Source organism: Epinephelus moara, chromosome 3 (genome assembly GCF_006386435.1).
Source record: "Epinephelus moara isolate mb chromosome 3, YSFRI_EMoa_1.0, whole genome shotgun sequence".
Taxonomy (NCBI): Eukaryota; Metazoa; Chordata; class Actinopteri; order Perciformes; family Serranidae; genus Epinephelus; species Epinephelus moara.
This window is the reverse complement of record NC_065508.1, coordinates 38,751,542-38,774,091: the sequence shown is the minus strand read 5'-3', so window position 1 is coordinate 38,774,091 and position 22,550 is coordinate 38,751,542. Positions and strand designations below refer to the sequence as shown.

The 22,550-nt window shown below is 42.1% G+C and overlaps 1 protein-coding gene across 4 annotated transcripts in view; it reads right to left on the bottom strand.

Moving 5' to 3' along the window:
- Window positions 1–22,550, bottom strand: part of mark4a (MAP/microtubule affinity-regulating kinase 4a) — a 56,407-nt gene that overhangs the window by 25,415 nt on the left and 8,442 nt on the right. For all 4 annotated transcript variants that reach the window (XM_050035618.1, XM_050035619.1, XM_050035623.1 and 1 more), the window contains exons 4-5: window positions 12,368–12,416; window positions 11,948–12,013 (exon numbers count right to left, since the gene is read on the bottom strand). In XM_050035618.1, the coding sequence (XP_049891575.1) occupies window positions 11,948–12,013; window positions 12,368–12,416 (115 nt within the window). The remainder of the gene's footprint in view (window positions 1–11,947; window positions 12,014–12,367; window positions 12,417–22,550) is intronic.

Sequence of the window (22,550 nt, the reverse complement as noted above, 5' to 3'; positions counted from 1 at the left end):
AGCTGCTGCTGTGTCTGCCTTGCACTGGTGAGTCTCATTACTGGCCAGCCTAATGTTTTAAGTTTGTTTATCTGGAAACTAAAGTCTGTTAAAACAATGGGGAGGTGTGTGATTGTGTTCATGTGGCTTGACTCCTGGCTACATTAGCCGTTAGCTTGGAGAAAACGGTCCCTATGAAAGTGTATTGCTGAGAAGAAATTATTTGAAACAATCAGGGATCGGGGTTACGTCGTTCACCGAGTGATTCGTTCACCGAGCGATTCGTCACGCGGTAGGCAGTCCCTCCGTGCACCCTGGCTGCCTCATGACTCACGAGTGATTCATCGTTCGCACGGACCGAATCGGCAGTTCCACTCCCGGCCTACACGCTCGCTGCTGAATGAATCAGTTCTGGAAGTGATTCAGTTCAGTATGTTCACTCAACAGATTCGTTCTTTTGAACGATTCGTTTGCTAACAACACAACACTACTGCAGACAGAGGTGAGTAGAGTCTCACAACACACATAGCTTGTTTGAAGGGGAGAAGCGGGGTCCTCGGGGGCTTTCAGGGGGAGGCCCAGTTTTTGGACCTACTCTGGACATAGTCCATCTCTGGTGCAGCTCGGTGTGGCATGGCACTTCTAAACTGATAATGGACACACAAATTGGCGCTGCATGGCTTGACTTGGCGCAACCAAAAGTGACAATGGAAATGGCCCATAGAGCCTCGGTAGCTGACGTCACGCAATCCTGGCATGCAACAGTCGAAATCAAAACAAAGCCATATTGGCAGGAAAGCGCACTGTTCAACTGACTGCCAAGCATAGGACAGCTAGCTGACAGCTAACTCGTCTGTTCTCCGGGCTGTATTCATATAAAAGTGAACATGGTGGACAGCTGTTGTGCCCCAGGGTGTCAGAACAGTCGACATGCGAAGGGGAGAGCGTTTTATCGAATCCCGAAAAATCTCGAAAGACAGCAGAGGTGGATTACTGTCATAAAACATGCCCGCAGCGAGCAGAGGAAAACGGAGCAGTGGGAGCCCACAGGCAAAAGATTCCGCTTGTGTAGTGATCACTTCATATCAGGTACAGAATCCGACACTCACTAACTTTAATGTTTATTTTACATGCTTTTACTGCGATTTCTAACCGTTTAATTTTTATAAAAGGCAAGTCTGACCTTTGAATTATGGTGTGGATATTGCGGAGCTTGTAAAGGGATGTTGCTCACTCAATGAGCAGCGCAAAACAAATGTGGGATAAGACAATTACTAAAATTATTTTATTACAGTTATATGTAAGGCTGCTGATATGTCGTGTGTCATTGTTTTGCCATGGGTGTTACGACTGTTGACGTAAGTTGTTTAAGTTTGTGTTTTTCCTGCATGTATTGTGTTTGTCCGTGCATGTTGTCTCTCTGCTTGTATTTTCTGTATGCAAATAGGTGTGTGCCACAGCCTGGCAGGGATTGGTGGATTGAATCTGTCCTCGTTTGTGATTGGTTGCAGCTGAGGGTGTTCGGTTTTTTTAAAGGACCAAGATGGCAGTTGCCGTGTGCTAGCAGGCAGACCTCACCTTCCTCCTCTCGCAACCGGCCACACACATTGTCGTATTGTTGTATTGTCGTATTGTAGTGAAACAGCATTTTTGTATATATTGTCAAGTAGGGGTGGACTGCCAGTTTTGTTGCTAACCCTTTTTTGTCCTGTTTATTTAATTAGGGAGGTAAGATTTTTTGTCATTTATTTCTTATTATTTGGTTAGGTTATTTACTTACTCCCTTGATAGAATTGTTTTGTTAGTTATTTTGGCCTTAGTCCACCCTGAAGGTATTATTTCACTCACGTCTGTTATTCCATTTATTGTAATAAATTAACTAATTGATCGTTCCACACATTTGTATCCTTGTGGCCTACTTGGGACTTGGGGAAGATGGGGGCCTTTCATGTTGTGTCTCAGACACCCCTAGACTGGGCATAACATGAATTGGGGGCTCGTCCGTCTTCTTTTCACGCTTCGTTTTAGGGTGAGTTTGGTGAGCATTTTTTTCCTCTGGTTGGCGGTTGTTTTTTGGTGTGAGGGGGGATTATGGAGTTTTCTCTGGATGAATTTGTGACCAGCCCTTCTTTGGCAAAACTTGCAAAGTGCAAAAAAGTAGATTTGTTAATTGTGGCTAACTTTTATAATGTGCATGTGTCGTACAGTGCCCGGAAAGCAGAGCTCAAACAAATTTCGTGTGATGAGTTGGTGGAGCAGGGTGTGCTACCCAAACTAGCTGCTGAAGCGGCTAAGGCTGCGGGTGGCGCGGCGGCTGACGCACAGGTGGCGGATGTGAAAGCAGTGGAGGCTGCTGGCGTGCGCGCTTTCCTTCTCTGGGAAATATGACCACAGAGGATCTCCGCTTAGCCCTGCAAATAAAGGAGGTGGAGACCAAAAATAAACAGCTTGAAGTGCAAGCAATGCATCTCCGTATCAGGGCTCTTGAGCTGGAAAGAGGAGCCCCTGTTGCCTCCACCCCAGTGTCTCCTAACCAAAGTTTTGTTTCTGCTCCTGCTTTTGACATCAGTAAGCACATCTTGTAATCTATCACTAGATTCTGTCATTGTTAGCAGGAGGGAAGCAAATTGTAGATGTCTGGATACTGCAATATTGGAATATTGTCCGCTCTGGCTGTCTCAATAGTCCTGAAAAGCACCCTGGGGGCATTGTAAGGCAGATATGTTTAACCGGTGAAGTTTTGCGATATATCGCTCAATTTCCGGGGCTTTAAAGTGCGGAGTGAACTCTGATGACCTGAAATCAGCACTGGCACCATTAATTTTGATGGTTGAGGAAGGCCAGTGAAGATTTAAGTTGAGCCAGTAAGCACAGTGTTGCTGATTGGAAAGAGGCAAACAGTTTTAGATTGTACTCAGGTGAAGATCATACTGTATTTGTTTAAAAACTGTTTTGAAACTTTTTGGAAGTTACGCACACTACCGAATACGAAACTAGTGTGATAAAAAATGTATAATGATATGAAAAATTGGTAAAGACTAGAAATAGTTTTCTGAGTACATGTCTAAACAATTAAATTCAAGGGTTATCCATGGAAATACTGAACTACAAAGGAAAAGATTAAAGAGTTGCACAACTACCTCAACTTGAGGTCATACACGGGCTAGCAACAGCAACGGTATTCCTCCTATTTTGTGAGGTGAACAAAGGGAAATAATGTGATTGAGTTGTATGCTTTTCTGAATCCAAGAACCACCGGTACCTGCTGCTCTAATAAAGTGGTGGACAGGTTGAACACTGAAGGACAAAGAGCTAAAATTGGGTAATTACAAAGTAGTACCAAGTTGCATTATTAATGGATTGGAAATCTTTGAATTTTCTGTCAAGCACTTCTACGAGCTTCCCAGTGTGTTTATCCAGAAAGAGATGCCTGTGTCTACAGACAACAATAGGGTATTCAGGGTATAGGGTATTTAGGGTATACACAAAAGTATACAGATCCTTTGTATAAGAGGTGATGTTCACTTGTTAATTGGCACCAATGCCTCCAAGTTGATGGAACCTTGGGAGGTAATCAATAGTCATGAAGATGGACCATATGTTGTTAGAACTTTACAGGAGTGGGTGATTTATGGTCTATTACAAGTAAACAACAACAACAAGCAGAGCAGGAGTGGCTACTCAGCAGTTACTGTTAGCCATTGTTGATAGAATAGAGAAATTGCTGACCACCAACTACAACTATGACATCAATGAGCTAACCTCTACCAACCAACAGAAGATGTCAAGAGAGGAAAAAGTTTTTGGAAATGGTGGTAAGTAATGTTCAGTTTCAATAGGGGCACTATAAAATTGAACTGCCTTTTTGAAAGAGAAAATGTCACAATGCCAAACAACTTCTGTGTTGCCAACCAATGTAATGTAATTTTCCTCTGAGAAAGAAACTTAGGAGGGATGTAAGGTTTCATGATGAGACACACCAAACTGACGTTGATGAACTAGCGGCTACGGTAACCCCTTGCTGCGTCGCCTCACTCCGCCGTGTCGCAGCCAGGAAGTGGCACATCAACACACCAAATCAACAGCAAGCAAGCACATATGTTCTGTGTCTGCTTTAAAGATGGTTTCTTTTACTGTTCTGTTTACGGTAAAAGAAGCCATCTATGTGAAATTGGAAAATCCATCTCTCAACAGAGGAGGAGGTCTGCGACACAACCATGCAGACAGCTTATCTCTGTCTAGATGTAGCTTAATAGGTTCACCTATCCCCCACCTATAATGCTGTCCTTTCATCTTTCCCCAGGAGATTTAACAGCTTAACCTCTAAAAACAATGGTCGTTCACAAATGGCCTCCACAGACCACCGTTGCAGCAGGAGTTTCAACGGCCACTGTTGCAGCAGGAGTTTCAACGACCGTCGTTGACACACCTTGGAGCACTAACGAACCAATGACATCAGTGGCCTTGTGAAGGCCTCCTAGTTCCAGCCTAGTCAGACAGGCATAAACTGATGAAGCCTCTTGGATAGGAGGAGAAACGTCTTCTAAGACAAACTAAGTCCAGTTGCGTTCGATTCAATTGCCTTGAGATCCTTAAAGGGGATGTGTCACTGCAGTTACACCTCCACAACACTAGTGGGCAGCGGAGGTTTCTGTGAAGTGCTGTAAAGTTTAATTGATTAAAAACACACATTAAATATGGCTTAATAGAGACAATTTCAAACACAAACACAAATTGGCTTCACTATAACTCACAGCATTCACAGACAAACACTTATGTTAATCCGGACACATTTTCCCCACAAATACAACACGCTAACATTATTAGCACAAGCCTATGGCATTTTACATTGTATAAATTAGCTTAGCAACTAGCGATCTTCTCATCTTCTCATATAAAACCAGGGACAACGGCAACATTTAACAAAGGTAACGGCACACAATTTGGCTCCATTACAACTCACAAAGTCACTGACAAAACAATTGTCCTGTACTAGACACGTTTTTTAAACAAATACAACATGCTAACATTATTAGCACAAGCCTATGGCATTTTACATTGTATTGATTAGCCTAGCGGCCAGTGATCTTTCCCTCTTCTCATATGAAGCCAGGATAAATCCCGAAGTATAAATCCCTGAAGGATAAATCACACACAAGACTTAAAATGCTATTTTAATGGATGCCTTACTGTCTTCATAATTTATTGTTGTGAATCTGTGAACTAAAAGTAAATACAAGTTCCGTTTCCACTGATGGAAATGGTGTCAGTATACAGTGACAGACAGGAGGTCTGCGTCACCGCGACACGTAGTTACAATTCTGGGGAGGTGCACATTAGGCTACGGCATAGGTTATGGCGTAGGCTCTACGTCGACGTGGAGCCTACGCCATAGGTACGGCGTTGATTCAATGCAGAACTATAAAATGCGTGTTAGACTAAAAAGAACCCTGCTAAAACTGATTTAAAAAGAAAACAATTGCAGCCTGCAAATACTAGTGCTAATGGATCACCATTTTTGGATGCTCATATAGAAATGGAAGCTTTAAGAGCCTCACTAGGAAGGCAGAAGTTGTCCCTGGATAATCTCTCAGAAGCCTAGACATGAGTAATTTCCTTTCGTAAGTGAGAGATATTCCACAATAGAATCAGTGCATCAACATCTAGTAGACCAGAAGTTAAAAAGGACAGCACCATATATGACTGGATCTGACTCTGGAAGGAGAGTTTGGGGGACAACTAAATAGCAGCAATGCCAGAGGATATCGACACACACCCTCATCTTATCTAAAGACCAACACATCTCAAACTTTATTCTATGCCATTTTCATTAACAGCTTGGCCATGGGCAGAGAAATAATGTGCTCTCCACAGTAAGAAAAAAATGCTGGATCACAAATGCTAATTCTGCAGTACGGAAAATCACAGCAAAGTGTAACTTTTGCAGGCATTACAGAGGGGCAGACTTTGCCACAGAAAGAGAGTTGTTCCTCATCTTCCTTCTTTTTCTAATGTTGGTATAGATTATTTTCTTTCAGTTAATGTGAAAAGAGGTTGCAACTTTGTGAAACAATACTGAGTAATTTTCACTTGCATGGCATTATGATTATCATGAGTGTAAAAGATGGACAAAGGACGAAAGAAATGTCATACCTGGAGATATTGCAGTAGAGGATTCTATAGCACCATATGGATCATAGATTTTTGGAAGAATACTGAAAACCTTTCCTGATAAGAAAGCTACATTCTGTATGTCTAATGACAAAGGGCAATATGACTGACAGACCTGTGACTACAAGTCTTTTGTGTGAGGCTACAAATTAGGAACTGATACCAAATTTCTGTGTTGATGATAGGTTATGCAGTAAGTAACCTATGTTTAAATATGCTATATGTCATGAATTCGGGTTTTTGTTGTGCAGTTGTTTTACAGCTCCTTTAAATATTGTTTGAGAATTGCCAGAAACAATTAGGGACTGGTGTGTAGGAGTCAGGTGTAAGCACAGGTGGTTCTACCTGCTTGGCATTCCTGCCTGTCGCACCTCCGACGGTACCATTGTGCAGGCTGCAGGGTCATCAGCCAGGAGCCACCCTTCTCAGATGTTTCGCCCCATTATTCCTGGAACATCTCAGGGTGGTGGGGCAGCGGTAGGGACGTCTCCCTACCACCCCCTGCAGCCTGCTTAGGATCCTTCCTTTCGCCATGCCTTGTCCTTCCTCCAGAGCCAGATCCTAAAGCTCCCTTGCTCTGCCTCCTCTGCCAGATCTTGGAGGGCCCGCTTCCTTTTGGGACCTGTAACTCCGAGAGTTTTGAGGAGCCGCTGTGTGGATGTTCCATTGAAGCCCCTGCACCCAACTTCCACTAGGAAAGTGAATGCTCTCCACCCAGCTTGCAAGCACGTGGCTGACAGTTGCGCGTACCTCTCCTTCTTTCTCTCATATGCAGCCTCCATCTCTTCTTCCCATGGGACGGTCAGCTCTACCATAATAACTGTTCTGGCAGGAACTGACCAGAGCACGATGTCTGGAGGTAGAGATGACATGGTGATCTCTGCAGGGAATTTCAGCTGGTGGTCGAAGTCGGCCGCTAACTGCCACTCGCCTCCTAGTGGTAGGAGGGACCACTCATTCTTGGTGCAGCGCTGAGTTTCTCTCCCTTGCCTGACAAACTGGATCCACCTCTGGGTTGTAGGTGTGCCGGCCCTGTTTACTTCCAGCCTGCCGGCCTCCAGTGTCTCTGCTAGCTTGCGCAAGACCTTGTCATGCCGCCAGCTGTACCTGCCCTGTGACAATGCCGTCTTGCAGCCAGAGAGGATGTGCTTCAGGTTTGGGTTTGAGATGTTGCAGAGCTGGCAGGTTTCTTCTGAGCCATACCAGACGAGAAGGTTCCGGGGGCTAGGGGGCAGGTCGTAGGTCACCCTGATCCAGAAACTCAGTCTTGCCTGGGGTGTCCTCCACATTTCAGCCCAAGTGATGGTCCTTTTGGTCACGGCCTTCCAAGTGATCCATCTGCCTTGCTATTGTTGGCTCATAGCTGTGATCTTGTAACCTTCCTCTTCCATCCTGGTAACTTTGGAGATGACGAGATCTTTCCTCTCCTTCTTGGTGGCTTAGGACCATCTCTTTGGCACTGTTCCCCATCCTAGGCCAGCTCTGCCCTGTTGTGTAAAACCAACAATTTCCTGATGTTTTAGCCGGTCTATGGCCTGCTCTGCTGCTTGGGTTGCATTCCACTTGCGTCCTGTTCAAACCTAGGGATTGGCAGTTTGGATAGCCGGGTCCAGTGAGTCTCTCAGCTTGAATAAGGACCTCACCTTCTCCTTTTTGTACCCCAAGCTGATTGACTGGAATGGAAGCTGTAAGGTGTTTCTCCCAAAGAGCACTGTGGTGGAGAAGCATCGAGGAAGACCAAGCCAATTCCGGATGAAATTGTTGGCTTTTGCCTCCAATTTCAGGACAAGTGTCAAGGTGATGTCACTCAGTTTCAGAGGCCACATCAGGTGTTGGTATAGCGTAAACTGTTAACACCAAACCTTGAATTTCCCTGGCAGGAAGCACTGGTCGATCTTGCGCAAGCCATCCTGAAGTTGGGTTGTGACAGTTGAGGCCATGTTCTTGTCAGACAGTTCAGCTGTGTAGAGTCTACCTAGGCTTCTCACAGGTTCTTCCACCAGTAGGGGAATTCTTTCGCCATCCACAGTGAAGAGGGTGGTGTCATTTCTTGCCCCATTCCGGAACGACAGGCTGCGAGACTTGGTGGGCTTGATTTTTATACATATATTTAATTTGTGTTTAAATGTAATATCCCGCCAAGCCACCAAGTGGGGTATAGTACTGGCTGAGGCAGGCCAATGGAAATTTAAGTTAAGCCACTAAGCCCAGATGTTGCTGGTTGGGAGGAGGAAAACAATTTTTGACTGTGCTCAAATAACTACTTTATGGCTGTATTTGTTTTAAAAATGTTGTGAAATTTTTTGAAAGTTGTGGACACTACCAAGTATGACAAAAGGCTTGGAAATTGACTTTTTTGTTAACCAGCCACTGTCTCTGGTGGACTCCAAAATCTAACAGCCGCCCAATAGATTACCATGGTTTTTTTATGGGCTAGTAATTGAAGCAAATCTAACAGCACTTACATATTTTTCTAGCATCTGGCTGGTGGCTGGTGCTAATTTCAAATCCCAATGATACTAGTAAGAAAAACAAGATGATATAAAGCACTGGTAAAGAGTGGAAATAGTTTTCTAAATACATGTCTCAACAATTGAGCCCACGTAGCAGCCAGTAGCAGCTAAAGTATAGGACTCAGTCACTACATTTAGTATATCTTGCAAAAGCCAATAACCATATTTCCCAAAATGTTGCACTATAATAATATATACTGTAAAACAAATACCAAAACACACCATACGAGCTCATGTAGAGATCCATTGGCAGAATAACATAAAACTTTAAGCACATTCAGCCATTGTCAGCCATCTCAATCATGATGTCTAAATGTACGGAAGGATTTGTCTTATTTTGTCAGATGACATGTTCCAAGTTGTACTGATTCACATGAAACACATGATTCTGATTTACACAATAGTGACATTTATTTTGAATTAAAAACTGACTACACCACATGTGAGTGTGTGTATGCACTACTGTTAAACTCACATACAGTATATCATTAATCAGCTTCCACCACATAAGGAAATTTTGAATAAAAATATATCCTTTCAACAACTGAAAAGCTTTTCTGAATGAATACGAAGAATGCCTTATGCCTTATTCATACCACACAATATCAGCCTGGTTATAGCCCAACACGGCATCATACGGTGTCAGCTGGGATAGTGAATGACAATGAGTGTCATACCCGTATCTTGTGTAAAGTGTCATTGAAGAAGACAACTGAGGCCACGTCTGAGACACTTCTTGACGTTCTGACAGAAAGTCAAGCATGTTTGATTTTCTTTTTGTCTTTCACGACTTCTCCCTTCACACTGACCAACAGGGACTGTATGAAAATTACTGTGGTAGATGGTGGACGGTATAAAAAGAAAGTCCATCTCCAATGTTATTCAGCCCCTCCAGGATGTTGTGATCACAACAATTAACGCAAATGCAGCCACTCCCTTTGAATTCTGCATGACCTTGCAATTTTGTCCAATCACCATAATAAATTTGACTATTTGAAACAGGTAAAAATTTCACTGTAGAGCTCTGTGCAGGGTATTGATTCACTCAGCCACTCTCTCTTTCTCTCTGTTTATCAAGAGACTCCTGCTGCCAGACTGGAGCTCTGAGCTTGGGAGGATTGAGAAACACATACAGTTAGAAGGCTAACTGTTAGCATCACATAGCCAACATTACCTTTTGGTTATTAACAGGTTTACCAACCTCGAGCAAGTCGAGCTGTATTGGTGTCAGTATGAGATTACTGGCTGTTTGTCAGATGTTGCCGAGAGGCTTCTCTCCAAGCGACACAATGATGAGCAGTGATGTGATCACATTGTGCTGTATTAACTCATGCTAACTGGGCAGAGAGAGCAGGAGGAGAGTGGCTCACAGAGACCTTCAGCGCTGCATCGAAAGGCATCGACAGCTGATCATCACTGATCAGTACTGCTGCCTCCCCCCCTACATTCACAAATAGATTCTAATTCTGTGGGAAACACTGAATGCTCATAATAGCAGGCTTTGAATCTGAGATAGTGTCACAATTTTTTTTGCAATTTTCACTTGCTCCTAAAATTTCATTGCAAATCAATTTTTATAAACATTTTAACACGCATTGCAATTTTTTTTTTTAGAAAAGCTGCCCTGAAATCAGGTCATTTTAGGCCGCAAATATCCAAAATACAGAGAGACTGGTTATTAAGAGTTTCTTTGGACCTTCCTATTGAAGCATATGTGTTTGAACTCTGCTCGAAGTTCAAACACACACATTTGCCTAGGTGTGGAAATGTTTTTAATAGTAGTAAGTAAATAATAGTAATAGTAAGGTAAGTTTTAGCAAGAATGCATGTGTGGGAAGTATGGAGCACATGACTGGATAAATGAGACTTGGATTATACTCCACAAGTTGTGTAAGATGCCTTGAGAGAGTTTTGCTGTTGTTAGATGCAGAGTCCTATGACTTTAATACAGCAAGAATTTTATCAATTTTGTATTCTTTGTTCACTGTGATGGAAAAACAAAGTTTTCTTCAAAAATTCAAGGTGGGATATACAGGTTGTAAACAGAGGATGGAGAAGGCAACAATGAAAAGTCAAGTGAGAAACTGACAGACAGAAACCAGCGTGCAATGGTCTCATTAATAGTTGGTTCATACTTATTTTTTGTGTAAAAACAAATATCTGTAATAAACGCAAAAAGTTTGCGGGTCAACGTAATTCGAAATTTTGCCACACTGTTTACTCCTGTTGTGCATTATGTAACGTGCTCCATCGATGGCACAATCTTAATTACAACTTTAAAAGATAATTTATAGTTTCCTTGGGTTACAAGGGTTCTGCTCAAAACTGGTGGAAAGGAAGGCTGGTTCACTAGACAGCACCAAGGTTCTGAGAATCCCCAACGGAACTGGTTCAAGAACCAGAGCTCATTTAGTGTAAAAGGGGTATTAAAGTGAACATCATGTGTTCGGATGGCCAAAGAGTAAAGTAAGTATCTGGTGCAAACTCAGAAAAATTCAACCCTTCATTTTTGTTTTAAATCAGTGGAAAATGACAATGATAAGGGTGAAATAATTTAGTAAGTCATATTCTACAGATTGGGAAGAAAGGATGGAGAAGGCAATGATGAAGAAGTCAAGTGAGGAGTCTTCAGACAAAATAGAGTGTGCAGCGGTCTCATTACTAGCTGTCCATGTTTGTTTTTTGGGCCAAAAAGTTTGCAGGTAATCAATATAATCTGTGATTTTGCTGCAACTGTTTATTTCTGTTGTGCATTCTGCAACGCCCTTAGTTTATAACACATCCTTGATTACAATGGTTCTGTACAAAACTGGTGAAAACATGAGCTGGTTCGCTAGATAGTGCCAAGGTTCCAAGTAGGGTTGCAGCGATATACTGGTTTTAAGGTATACCGTTATATTAAAGTGATATTTTCTAAGACAGTTAAAATGTGAAAATCTCATACCATTGCAACCCCAGTTCTAAGAATCCTTAACGTAATGAGTTCAGGAACCAGAACTAATTTGGTGGAAAAGGGGTATCTGAGAAATCAAATAAGTGTATTTACCAAAATGTCAATTTATTCCTTTAAATTGTATTTCAGAAAAAAACCTCAAGGGCACCAGTGGTTTTCCACTGTGTTTCACCATGCATACAAATATAGGAACTTTACTATAAAAAGATCCAAATACTGATCACAGACATAAGCATTGGCTGTTGGGGATGCCTTTACAAGAGGCAGTTCCACTAAATCTGCATCATTTGTACTCATAGTATCTCCTGGATGTGAAAGACGATGTACCCACCTCCACTGGCGTACTCCATGATTAGGTAAAGGGTCTTATCAGTCTCAATCACCTCGAACAGCTGCACTGTAGCCCAAAACAGAATCAGATTAGAATTAAATGTATATCAACAAATCCTACTCACATTATAAATAATAGCACAGCCGTCTGCCTATCTGTCTTAATACCAAGGAAACCGCTGCTAATGCTGTGGGGGTTTTTTGATCCATATGGCATTTCAGCTTTACAAAGTCCAACCTCATGACCTCTATATAAGCCCTGAGATGTCGTCTGTTACTGTTCGGTCAATGAATGCTCTAAAGCTTACTCAAAGCATTACACTTCTGTCTGGTCACACACATGGAAGCAAAACACACATGCATGGACACACACTTAGACACACATACCAAAAGCCCATTGACATGTGTGTATGTGCCTTACCTATGTTGGGGTGATTTAGGCCTTTCATTATTCGGACCTCCCGAAAGAGCTGAGAAGAAACAGAATGTTAATATCTTGATAATAATAGACATAAAAACAACTTCCATTACATCTGTTGCCTTAGAGTGTTCAACATTGGCTCTCCACACTTCTGTAGATCTGTACACTAATGCATTTACACTGTAGAGAACCATATGTTTAATCAATGAGCTCATCTTTAGGTCCCAGGTCAGACTGTCATGTGAAAATTGGTATGGCATTCTTAATTTTTTTTACTCATTTTAAGCTCTTGGGGATTTATTTCAACATCAGAAATAAGTACTATTACAACCTTTGTAATGAAACTTAATTTTTAATTCGAAGCTAAAAAAAAAATCCACAAAATCTCAGTTGTAGATCATCACCTAAATGGCATCAAATGTTTGAGACCAAAAACCAACCTGTCCACTAAATTTCCTGAAATAAGTTTGTGACATTCATGACAAACAAGGAGTGAAACTCATCAGGATGGTACAAGTTAAGACTAATCTTGTGAATCCTTCAAGTCATTCTCTGTATTGTCAATGAGCAGATAGAGCCTTTAAACTGGTTAGACATTTGACATTTGACTTTGTTAACCAAATGCAAAGTTAAGCATTTTAAGCACCTGCAGAAAAATTTCGGTTGCATACACGTGTCAAACATGAGATGGACTCAGTCACTCACTATAATATCACTACTATACCCCTAAATCTCTCCTATGACCAGGTTTTAGCTTGTGCTGGGTCACTGCAGCAGTGTGTGAGTGTTTTTTGTAACATTAACATGGGAAATTAACACACTGTAACCATAGTTACAGTATTAGCATATAAAAAGGAAACTTCTTATAAGAATGTAATGCTAAATTAGTGGAGTATTGTTTTAATACAGCAATTGAAAGATTACATTAAATGTCCCCGTGCTCTGGTTGTATATCATATATCATACAGCACACTAAAATCAACCTAAAGGCCCTAACACACCAAGACGATAGTCAGCCGTCAGTCAATGTTGGGTCACTGGTGAGCGTCTGTTGCCCTAGTTGGTGCAGTGTGTCCCGCACTGTTGGTCTCTGTTGGCATTTTTTCAGCCAATTCATCACGTTGAATTGGTGTCTCAGACAATGAATAAAATCACTCCGATTGGCAGTTCAGCTCAACCAGAAAAATGGAAGTGAGTAGTTAACAAAGAGCTTAAGTCAAGAAGAAGTGAGACCAAAACAAACTTGTTCCATAAAGTAAGAATATTTTTTCTTTAGCCATTGAGCTCTTCAATAGAAATGTTTCCTGATGGTTTGTGTTACTGTTTACTGGTGCACAGTAAATATGCTCTGTTCTTTCAGCATTGGATTGTGTTGTTAATGTGCTAACCAACTAACTAGCATCAAGACGATGTTCTGGTTTTCCTTTTTGAATGATTATTACAGTCTAATGCCACCTGGTGGTATTTTCTCTCAAGCAGGCACAGAATGGATGTACTGTATGGCCATCAGCTGTGGTCTTTGTGGTATGTTTATGTGCAACTTTTTGGCCGAGACAGGGCAACATCAGGGGATGCAGGAGGGGGCCACTGTCACTTCTGTGAAAATGTGAAAGTGACAGCAAGCAACCAAACCTCCACACCATTAAAAACAACAACAAATGGTCCACACACAAATGTAATGAATCTGCAGCCAAAAACAGGCCAGCGTCTACTCTCTGTCTGAGCACTTCCTACTGCGTATGATGTGTCTACTCTGGAGGATAAATTTGTACACTGTGTCAGAGCAGAGCAGGGGATTAAATTTGAGCCCACTCTCCTGGTTTCATGCATATAAAAGTACACTTTTCTTAAAAAAAAAAAGAAAAAAAAAAAGCGATCATTGTCAACTCCAACTAGCAAAAAAAAAAGATGGTCAATAAGCTTTGCTATCCTCTTTTCTCAAATCCTATCCCCCTCCTGTTTTCCGACATGCCTCCCTCCATTACCTCCTCCTCCATTCAATTCCACTAGCGGTCTTCTCCTCTAGCAGTGCCCCAACGTCACTGTTGCCATAGCGACCCAAGTATTAAGACCGGGCTCTTTCCCAGCTTCTCCAGCTGTGCTAGGGGGAATCTTGGGATACGTAGTGCTGAAGCGTCTCATCATCTAGGCGTCCCATTAATCCCCTGCTCGTCACGGCAGAGCTGAGCGCTCAGATACATCAAACAATAAACAATCTCCTGGCAACATGTTCGACCCCAGTCGTCGTTAATGACCACAATTGAATAGCAATCCTACTATAAATCTTAAAGGGATGGAGACACATGCACTGTGGCAACAAGGTTCCTGGCTTTGATTAAAAACAGAACAGATTGAAATTATTTGTATTGAAATGTAAGTTTCATCTTATACTATTAATAAGTGACTCAACCGAATTTCTAACTGACATAAATTTTGTTTTCAGGTGTCCAACATCAGAGAGGCCAGTCCTGGATATCTTACCTGGGGTTAACTTAATTTCCTCTATGTCACCCCTTCCTCCCCCATCTTAATATTGGATTAAATTGCACTCATTTTTTTCTAACTTTGTATGGTGTGGGGAACAACCACGGGTCAAGATGTCCACATTGCAACGGCATTAATCCAGCGGCGGTCTCTCAGTGCCAAATTTTATATAATATTTCTGCTTCTTTATGTCGAGGCCTCTCTCAGCTTGGCTTTATCCAGAAGCAACAGTGTCTTGGAAACCCATTGAAGAAAACTTGGCTGCTCAACGCAGATTAGAGGACTTGGTTTACTTTAATATGCTCCTTAAACAATCAAAACTCCATCTTGGTCCAGTTATCTTAAGTCTACTATCCACATGGTACACTACAGAAAAGGAGACTAAAACTACTCTCAAATGGCATCTTAACAGTTCATTTTTTTTTTAGTAATTACTACGTAGGTATTAACTGGCAGACATTTTTATTGAGCATGGGCTGAGCTCCTTTAATGATATTCTTCTGTCCTATAACTTACCTGGGTCTTCATTTTTTCTATATCTGCAGTTTAGATCATATGGAATGAACCACTGAAAACACATCACCTGCATTCTATTTTGTCTATGCAAGGTCATACAAGGTGGATTAGTCTAAAAACTGTATACACTGTTTTCTGTCTTATAAACCTCTGTTTATTGAATGGGTTTGAGCCAGAGACCTTGAATACCTGACTGGGAGTAACCCATTGGACTGGGATCAATCTGGAAATGTATACCAGACACGATAATATTGGCACATCATCCGTATCGGCTGATATTAGTTTTAAAATGAACTTTTGGAATCACCCAACATGCTTTTTCTTATTTTGCACAATGATTGAATAATACAGACACTGAAAAGCATTCTATTTCATGACTCCATCTGCTGGTGGGCCATCACAATTATGAGTGCATTATGGAGTATGCATGCATAAATGATTTTAATCCCACTACAGAAGAGACTTGGTGATAAAATTAGGTGGGAATAAAGTGGGTATATCAATACTGACATTAGTTATTGGCCAGATACGTTGTTTTATATCAGCAAATTTCATATCGGCAAAAAATTCCAGTATCATGCATCCCTACTGGACACATCCAAAAATCCTCATCATCAACAGATCAGGTTTAACATACTGCATCAAACTTATCTCACTTCAAAGAAACATTTCTTGATTAAGCTTAATTCATCACCAATATGGTAATGGTAAATGGTAAGTGGACCTGCATTTGTGTAGCGCCTTTGTAATCATCCAACCACTACAAGTCACATTCACCCATTCACACACACATTCATACACTGGTGGCTGAGGCTATCCTACAAGGTTTTCTTTTGTTTTGTTTGCACACTGATGGAACAGCCCTTGGGAGCAACTTAGGGTTCAGTATCTTGCTCAAGGATACTTCAACATGCAGACTGGAGGAGCCGGGGATCGAACCACTGATCTCCTGATTGGTGGACAACCCGCTCTACTTCTGGGCCACAGCTCCTTTGTGCTCCCTTTGTACGAATGTAGCCTACTTGTTGGTTATCTCAAGGCAATTGAATCGAACGCAACTGGACATGGTTTTGTCTTAGAAGACGTTAGAAGAGGCTACATCAGTTCATGCTTGTCTGACTAGGCTGGAACTAGTCTGACAAACTGGTGTGTAAGCACCCAGGTATTTAACCTCTGGGGAGGTCTTCACAAGGCCAATAATGTCACTGGTTCGTTAGTGCTCCAATGGTGTGTCAACGACAGTTGTTGAAACTCCTGCTGCAACGCTGCAATTGGAGTTGTTAGAGTCACATCAGGCCATTTGTGAACGACCATTGTTTTTAGAGGTTAAGTTGTTAAACCTCCTGGGCAAGGATGAAAGGACAGCATTATAGGTGGGGGATAGGTGGTGTCGCAGACCTCCTCCTCTATTGAGAGATGGCTTTTCCAATTTCACATAGATGGCTTCTTTTACACCTCTTTCAAACCATCTGTCTTCTCTGTCCAAAATGTGCACATTGCTGTCTTGGAAGGAGTGTACTTTCTCCTTGAGGTGTAGATAGACAGCTGAGTCTTGCCCTAGCAGGAGTTTCAACGACTGTCGTTGACACACCACTGGAGCACTAACGAACCAGTGACATCATTGGCCTTGTGAAGACCTCCCCAGAGGTTAAATACCTGGGTGCTTACACACCAGTTTGTCAGACTAGTTCCAGCCTAGTCAGACAAGGATGAACTGATGAAGCCTCTTGGATAAGAGGTGAAACGTCTTCTAAGACAAAACCAAGTCCAGTTGCATTCGATTCAATTGCCTTGAGATAACTATGACCTGGATGAATGAGAATATCCACAGGCACGTACTTGTTGGTTCTTTTCTGCACATGCTTTGGTCTTGTAAGGATGTCTTGTAAAGATCTCTTTTTTGGAATTTAGTTTGCTCTGCCCTGGCAAAAATGATTGATTGCCAAGTACCATGCACTAGGGCTGTAGTCAACCAAAGAAAATCTTGGTCGACTGAAGTCATACATAATATTCAACTAATTGATTAGTCGTGGAGAAAAAAAAGCTGCACGTTATTTTTTAACTTCTGCGGTGGTGTGTCTGTGTCACTCTGCAGTTACACCTTCAAAACGCTAGTCAGCGGTGGAGGACTCTGTTTAGTGCTGTTAAGTTTAGTTGATTCAAAACACACATTAAATATGGCTTAATAGAGACAATTTCAAACACAAGTACGCAAATTGGCTTCACTATAAATCGCAGCATTGACAGACAAACACTTCCCCCACCAATACAACATGCTAACGTTATTAGCACAAGTCTATGGCATTTTACATTGTATAAATTAGCCTAGTGGTTTGCAATCTTTCCCTCTTCTCATATAAAACCAGGGACAACAGCAACATTTAACAAAAGTAACGTTACATAATTTGGCTCCATTACAACTCACAAGATTCACCAACAAAACAACTGTCTTATACTAAACACGTTTTCCAAGCAAATACAACATGCTAACCTTATTAGCGCCAGCCAATGGCATTTTACATTGTATAAATTAGCCTAGCGACGAGCGGAGACTTCCTCTGCTCATATGAAACCAGGATAAATCCCGAAGTAGAAATCCCTAAAGGATAGATCACACACAAGAATTAAAATGCTATTTTAGTGGAGGCCACTGTTGCCAACTCCTCAGTAAGAAAAGTAGCTATTGGCTGCCCTAAAAGTCGCTAGAAGTCGCTAAATGATGTCATCACCTAATTTGCATAATTGTCCATATGCATGTAATTGTAATGGCTGCTGTAGGAGAGAGGAATAACATCGTGGGAGAGACAAAAACTGAGTAAAAAAACACCCTGAATATGTTTAGAACTACAAATGAACCTTCTTTCAGTGATTTATATTAGACAAAGAAAATTTTACATTTACATCCCGCCCTGACTGTAAACCAGGTCGGGATCAGCCAGCAGCGGTTCCGCGCATGTGCGATTCATTTGCAGTCTGGACGTGGAGGGGTTAACATCTCCTGCTCTGACTGCTGCTGGGAGGGAGGACTGGGCCGTCTGTGAGTGCTTTGGGGCGAGAGAGGAGCCCACGGCAGCATCCGCTGCTCGTTGAGAAGAAGAATGATACATGCTCTCACAACAGAGTCTCCAGAAGTCTTCAATAACATCAGAAAAAGTCGCTAGATTTGTCGCTAGTCGCTTTTTTGAAAAAGAGTCGCGAGAGGGGTCTGAAAAGTCGCTAAATATAGCGACAAAGTCGCTAAGCTGGCAACACTGGTGGAGGCCTTACTGTCTTCACAATTTCTTGTTTCTTATCTGTGAAATACAAGTAAATACAAGCTTTGTTTCCACTGAGGGAAATGGTTTCAGCTTACAGAAACTGACAGGAGGTCTGCGTCACCGCAACGCTGAGCATTAGGATGGGCGAGTTCAATGTTGTGTAAAGAAAGGTTTTTCAAAACACCCCCATTTTCCCAGGTAACTTTTCTCCTTATGAAAGTAACACAGTGATTATTCGACCAATGAGAATTTGGTCAGACGAGAGCATATCGACCAAATAATCGACCAGGAGACTACAGCCCTACCATGCACCCCTACTGCTTTTGCTCTTTAATGACTTGTCTTTGTTAAATATTTCACAACATCAAAAACACATATTAGTAGCTGGTTTAGCTGCAGCAAAAAAAAAAATGCTGGCTCTGCATTGGAGTCATCCACATATTCTCACAAAATCCCATTGGTTAAGTGCTTATATTGGTGCTGTTAATATGGAACTTCAAGAAGCTAGGAGGCATGGCGCTAAAGAAAATACTATTTAATTGCGGATGAGCGAGAATTTATGAAACTTTATAATATTCAGGGCTGCATGACTTGGTGTGTTTCATGACGTCCTTTTAAGATGTTAATGGTTGATTTGTGGTAATAATTTTGACACACATTTTACCCCTGAGGTGAATTCTGCCTCTGTTTTTATTTAGGAGCTTTAATAGGCCCCACTGCGATTGCAACTGTGATGTCAATAAGTGTGCAACCCTAAAAATACTTTTTTTCCACTACACACATGCTCTTCTTGAATTACATAGAAACCTAATCCATTCATTTTGTTTAATTTAGATTGTAGTTTTTTACTGTAATGCTTTGTTTCAACACGTATCTTGCTTTTATTATCTTTGCATATCTTAGACTCAATAAAAATTTGATCACAAAAAGAGAGGCCAGTCCTGTCGATCTCCCTGTGTAATTTGCTATTTCCTCTTAACGGATGTAGAGGTTTGATTTTTCTCAGCTGTTATTTTACTTCCGTCTTCCTCCCCCACTTTTAACCCACTCCTATACATCTCCCTCTTTCCTTCTCCCCTCTACATACATTACAGTCCAGATTATGCTAATATGGGCTCTTTCATGTTTTCAGTACTAAGGATTTTCTCTAGCCCACGGGTATGTAAAGAAGCCTGCTATCATCACTGGCCAATTGTAGACTATTGTCTATAATCAGTGGCCAATCCTTCACCTCTCTCCTCAGTCCTGTCCTAAATGTTGCACCATTATCTCTTATAGCAGCCAGTCCGGCCCAAGAAAAGCAGCATTCAGGAAGATAGAAGTTGGGATTACAGTTCCTGCAAAGCATCTAATGCTCTAGCCAGGTATGGCACAGATATTTATTTTCTTTTATGATATAAGCACTATAAACAAGATGAGTCAAAGTATCAGTATTGGGAAGCCAGTGATTAAAGGGACAACAGATGGCTATGGGAAAAGAAAACAGTGAGAACTTTTACACCAATCAGCCAAAACTTTAAAACCACTGGCTGGTGAAGTGAATAACATTGATCATTTAATTACAATGCGATGTTCTGCTGGGAAACCTTGGGTTCTGGCAGTCATGTGGGTACCTCCTGAAACACTTCACCCATCCAAACACTGTTACAGACCAAGAACCCCTTATGGCAACACACTACCCAAAGGCAGTGTCCCCACCAGAAGGACAAAACACCTTGTCACACCATAAAAACTGATCAGGAATGGCCTGAGAACATGACAGAGCACAAGGCATCCACCTGGCCTCCAAATTCTCCAGATTCTAATCTGATCAAGCATCTGCTGGATGTGTTGGTACCCCACCTAACAACTCGACTTTAAGGGTCCACCGCCAGTGTCCTGGTGCCAGACACCACAGGATACCCCCAGAGGTCCTGTGTCCATGCCTTGACAGGTCAGAGCCAAGTCTGTTACAAGGAGGTCTCACCATGGATCCGGGGTGCCTCTGGGGTACCGGCATGTCCCACAAATGCTCGATCAGATTGGAATCTCGGGACTTTGGGACCAGGTCAATGACTTGAGCTCTTTGTCACATTCCACCATGGGTGGAGCATGTCAGGTAAATTAATAGTCCCTTTATTCCAAAAGTCGTAAAGAAAGCAAGGGAAGAACATTTAATAAAGCCCTGGAAGGCAGGAGTGGATGAATAAAGAGTACCCGCCGAGACGGGACGCTCTAAAACTTAAGTGAGCACGCCCATAAGGAGGCAGGGATCATTTCATTGGTCAACAATAAACCTGGCGTTCTATTGGTCTGGGGATTTTGACAGGGTTGTTGCACAAAAAAATCCAAGTGCATGGCAGAAATCTGAAAGCAGAAATTCCATGAGCGCACAGAAGCAGCTTGAGCGCGAGGAGAAGAGCTGAAGCTGGAGCAGGAAATCTGTGCAAGCAACATTGTATCTGAGTGTGAGCACACAGTTTGAGCAGAAACAGAGTAGATCTAAGTGCAAGCAGAGGCTATTTGAGTGCAAGGGCAGGGTTTTGAGGGACAATATTACAAAATCTGAACGTGAAATCAATAAAGAATGCTCTCAAATTGATATATCACTCTCTTGAATAAAGATAGGAAAAAAGTTCCATAGTGTGATACAGTTTGATGTGGTTAGGAGATAAGATAGAGATATCTGAGCATGTGATCAGCTCATGATCAACTAGCCTCTGTGTCAGCCATGTAAAGTCTAAGGTATGAGCCATTAGAGTCACCTGGCAAATCTGCAAGCTCATGTTTTATTTGGTCTGGCAGATGCCTCTGATCCCCATCCGGTTCAAGCAGATTTCCAGCGCGCCTGGCTCATTGTGGGCCAATCACAACCGTTCATGTAATATGTAATTTGATTTGATGATTGACAACTTGCCGGGCCTCGCACTTAACGCAAAATAAGTGATGATGTCATTTTTGGCTTGCACACCCTCGTGCTGAGGACACTACAGGGAGTTTAAACCTAGCTTAGTAAAGTGGAAAGCTGTTGAGGCATTTTCTTAAAAGACATCTTTGAGGACGTCTGCAGCTAGTGTGGAACTTTTTGTTGAAGAACTGTTTTTTCAAATTCTGATGACAAAAACAACAACACATTCACAAATATATTGATGCTACAACATCACAGCTCATCTCGGCACACTGTAATCTGTTTACATTAGTCCGTTGCTCAGTGCTACATCAAATGTTTTGTTGCTCTAATTGGTTGTAGGTCTATCCAATTGTGTCCAGATGAATTTTGGTCTACACCCACTAATAACCAAAATTAAACTGAGAGGTTCCAGACTAAAAGCCCAGACCGCCTGCTGTGACGTCTGATGTCACCATGTCTCGACACGTTGCACATGAACACACCACAAAGACTATAGCCAACTGCGTGAAAGGAAATAACTTTCCACACCAGTATATAGCGGTCGACTGGAATCATTATTCAAAAAGAAAAAGCGCAAGACCGTCTTGATGCTAGTTAGCCAGTTAGCACATTAATAACACAATCCGATGTTGAAAGAACAGAGCATATTTACCATGTCGCAGTGAACAATGACACAAACCTTCAGGAAACATTGCGGGCCACACCGCACCAACTAGGGTGACAGACACCGACCGACAGTCTAACACTGACCAACGGTTGACTGTCGGCTTGGTGTGTCAGCGCCTTAACTCGAATTTTTGAGCTGGCCTAGAAATGCCAGGTTACCAGTCCAGGTCTCCAGATGTCTACCATTCCAGCTCCTGAATCTGAATCAAGTGTACGTCAGCGCCATGCTGAGGTTGTCCTTGATAGCTTGCGAAACCAAAGTGTCCACTGTTCCGCCTCTGACCTTCATGCACAACAAACCTCGAGAATCCACCATTCAGGCTCAACACTCAAAATGCTGACCAGCAGGAAAAAAGAGGCCAGTCCATCA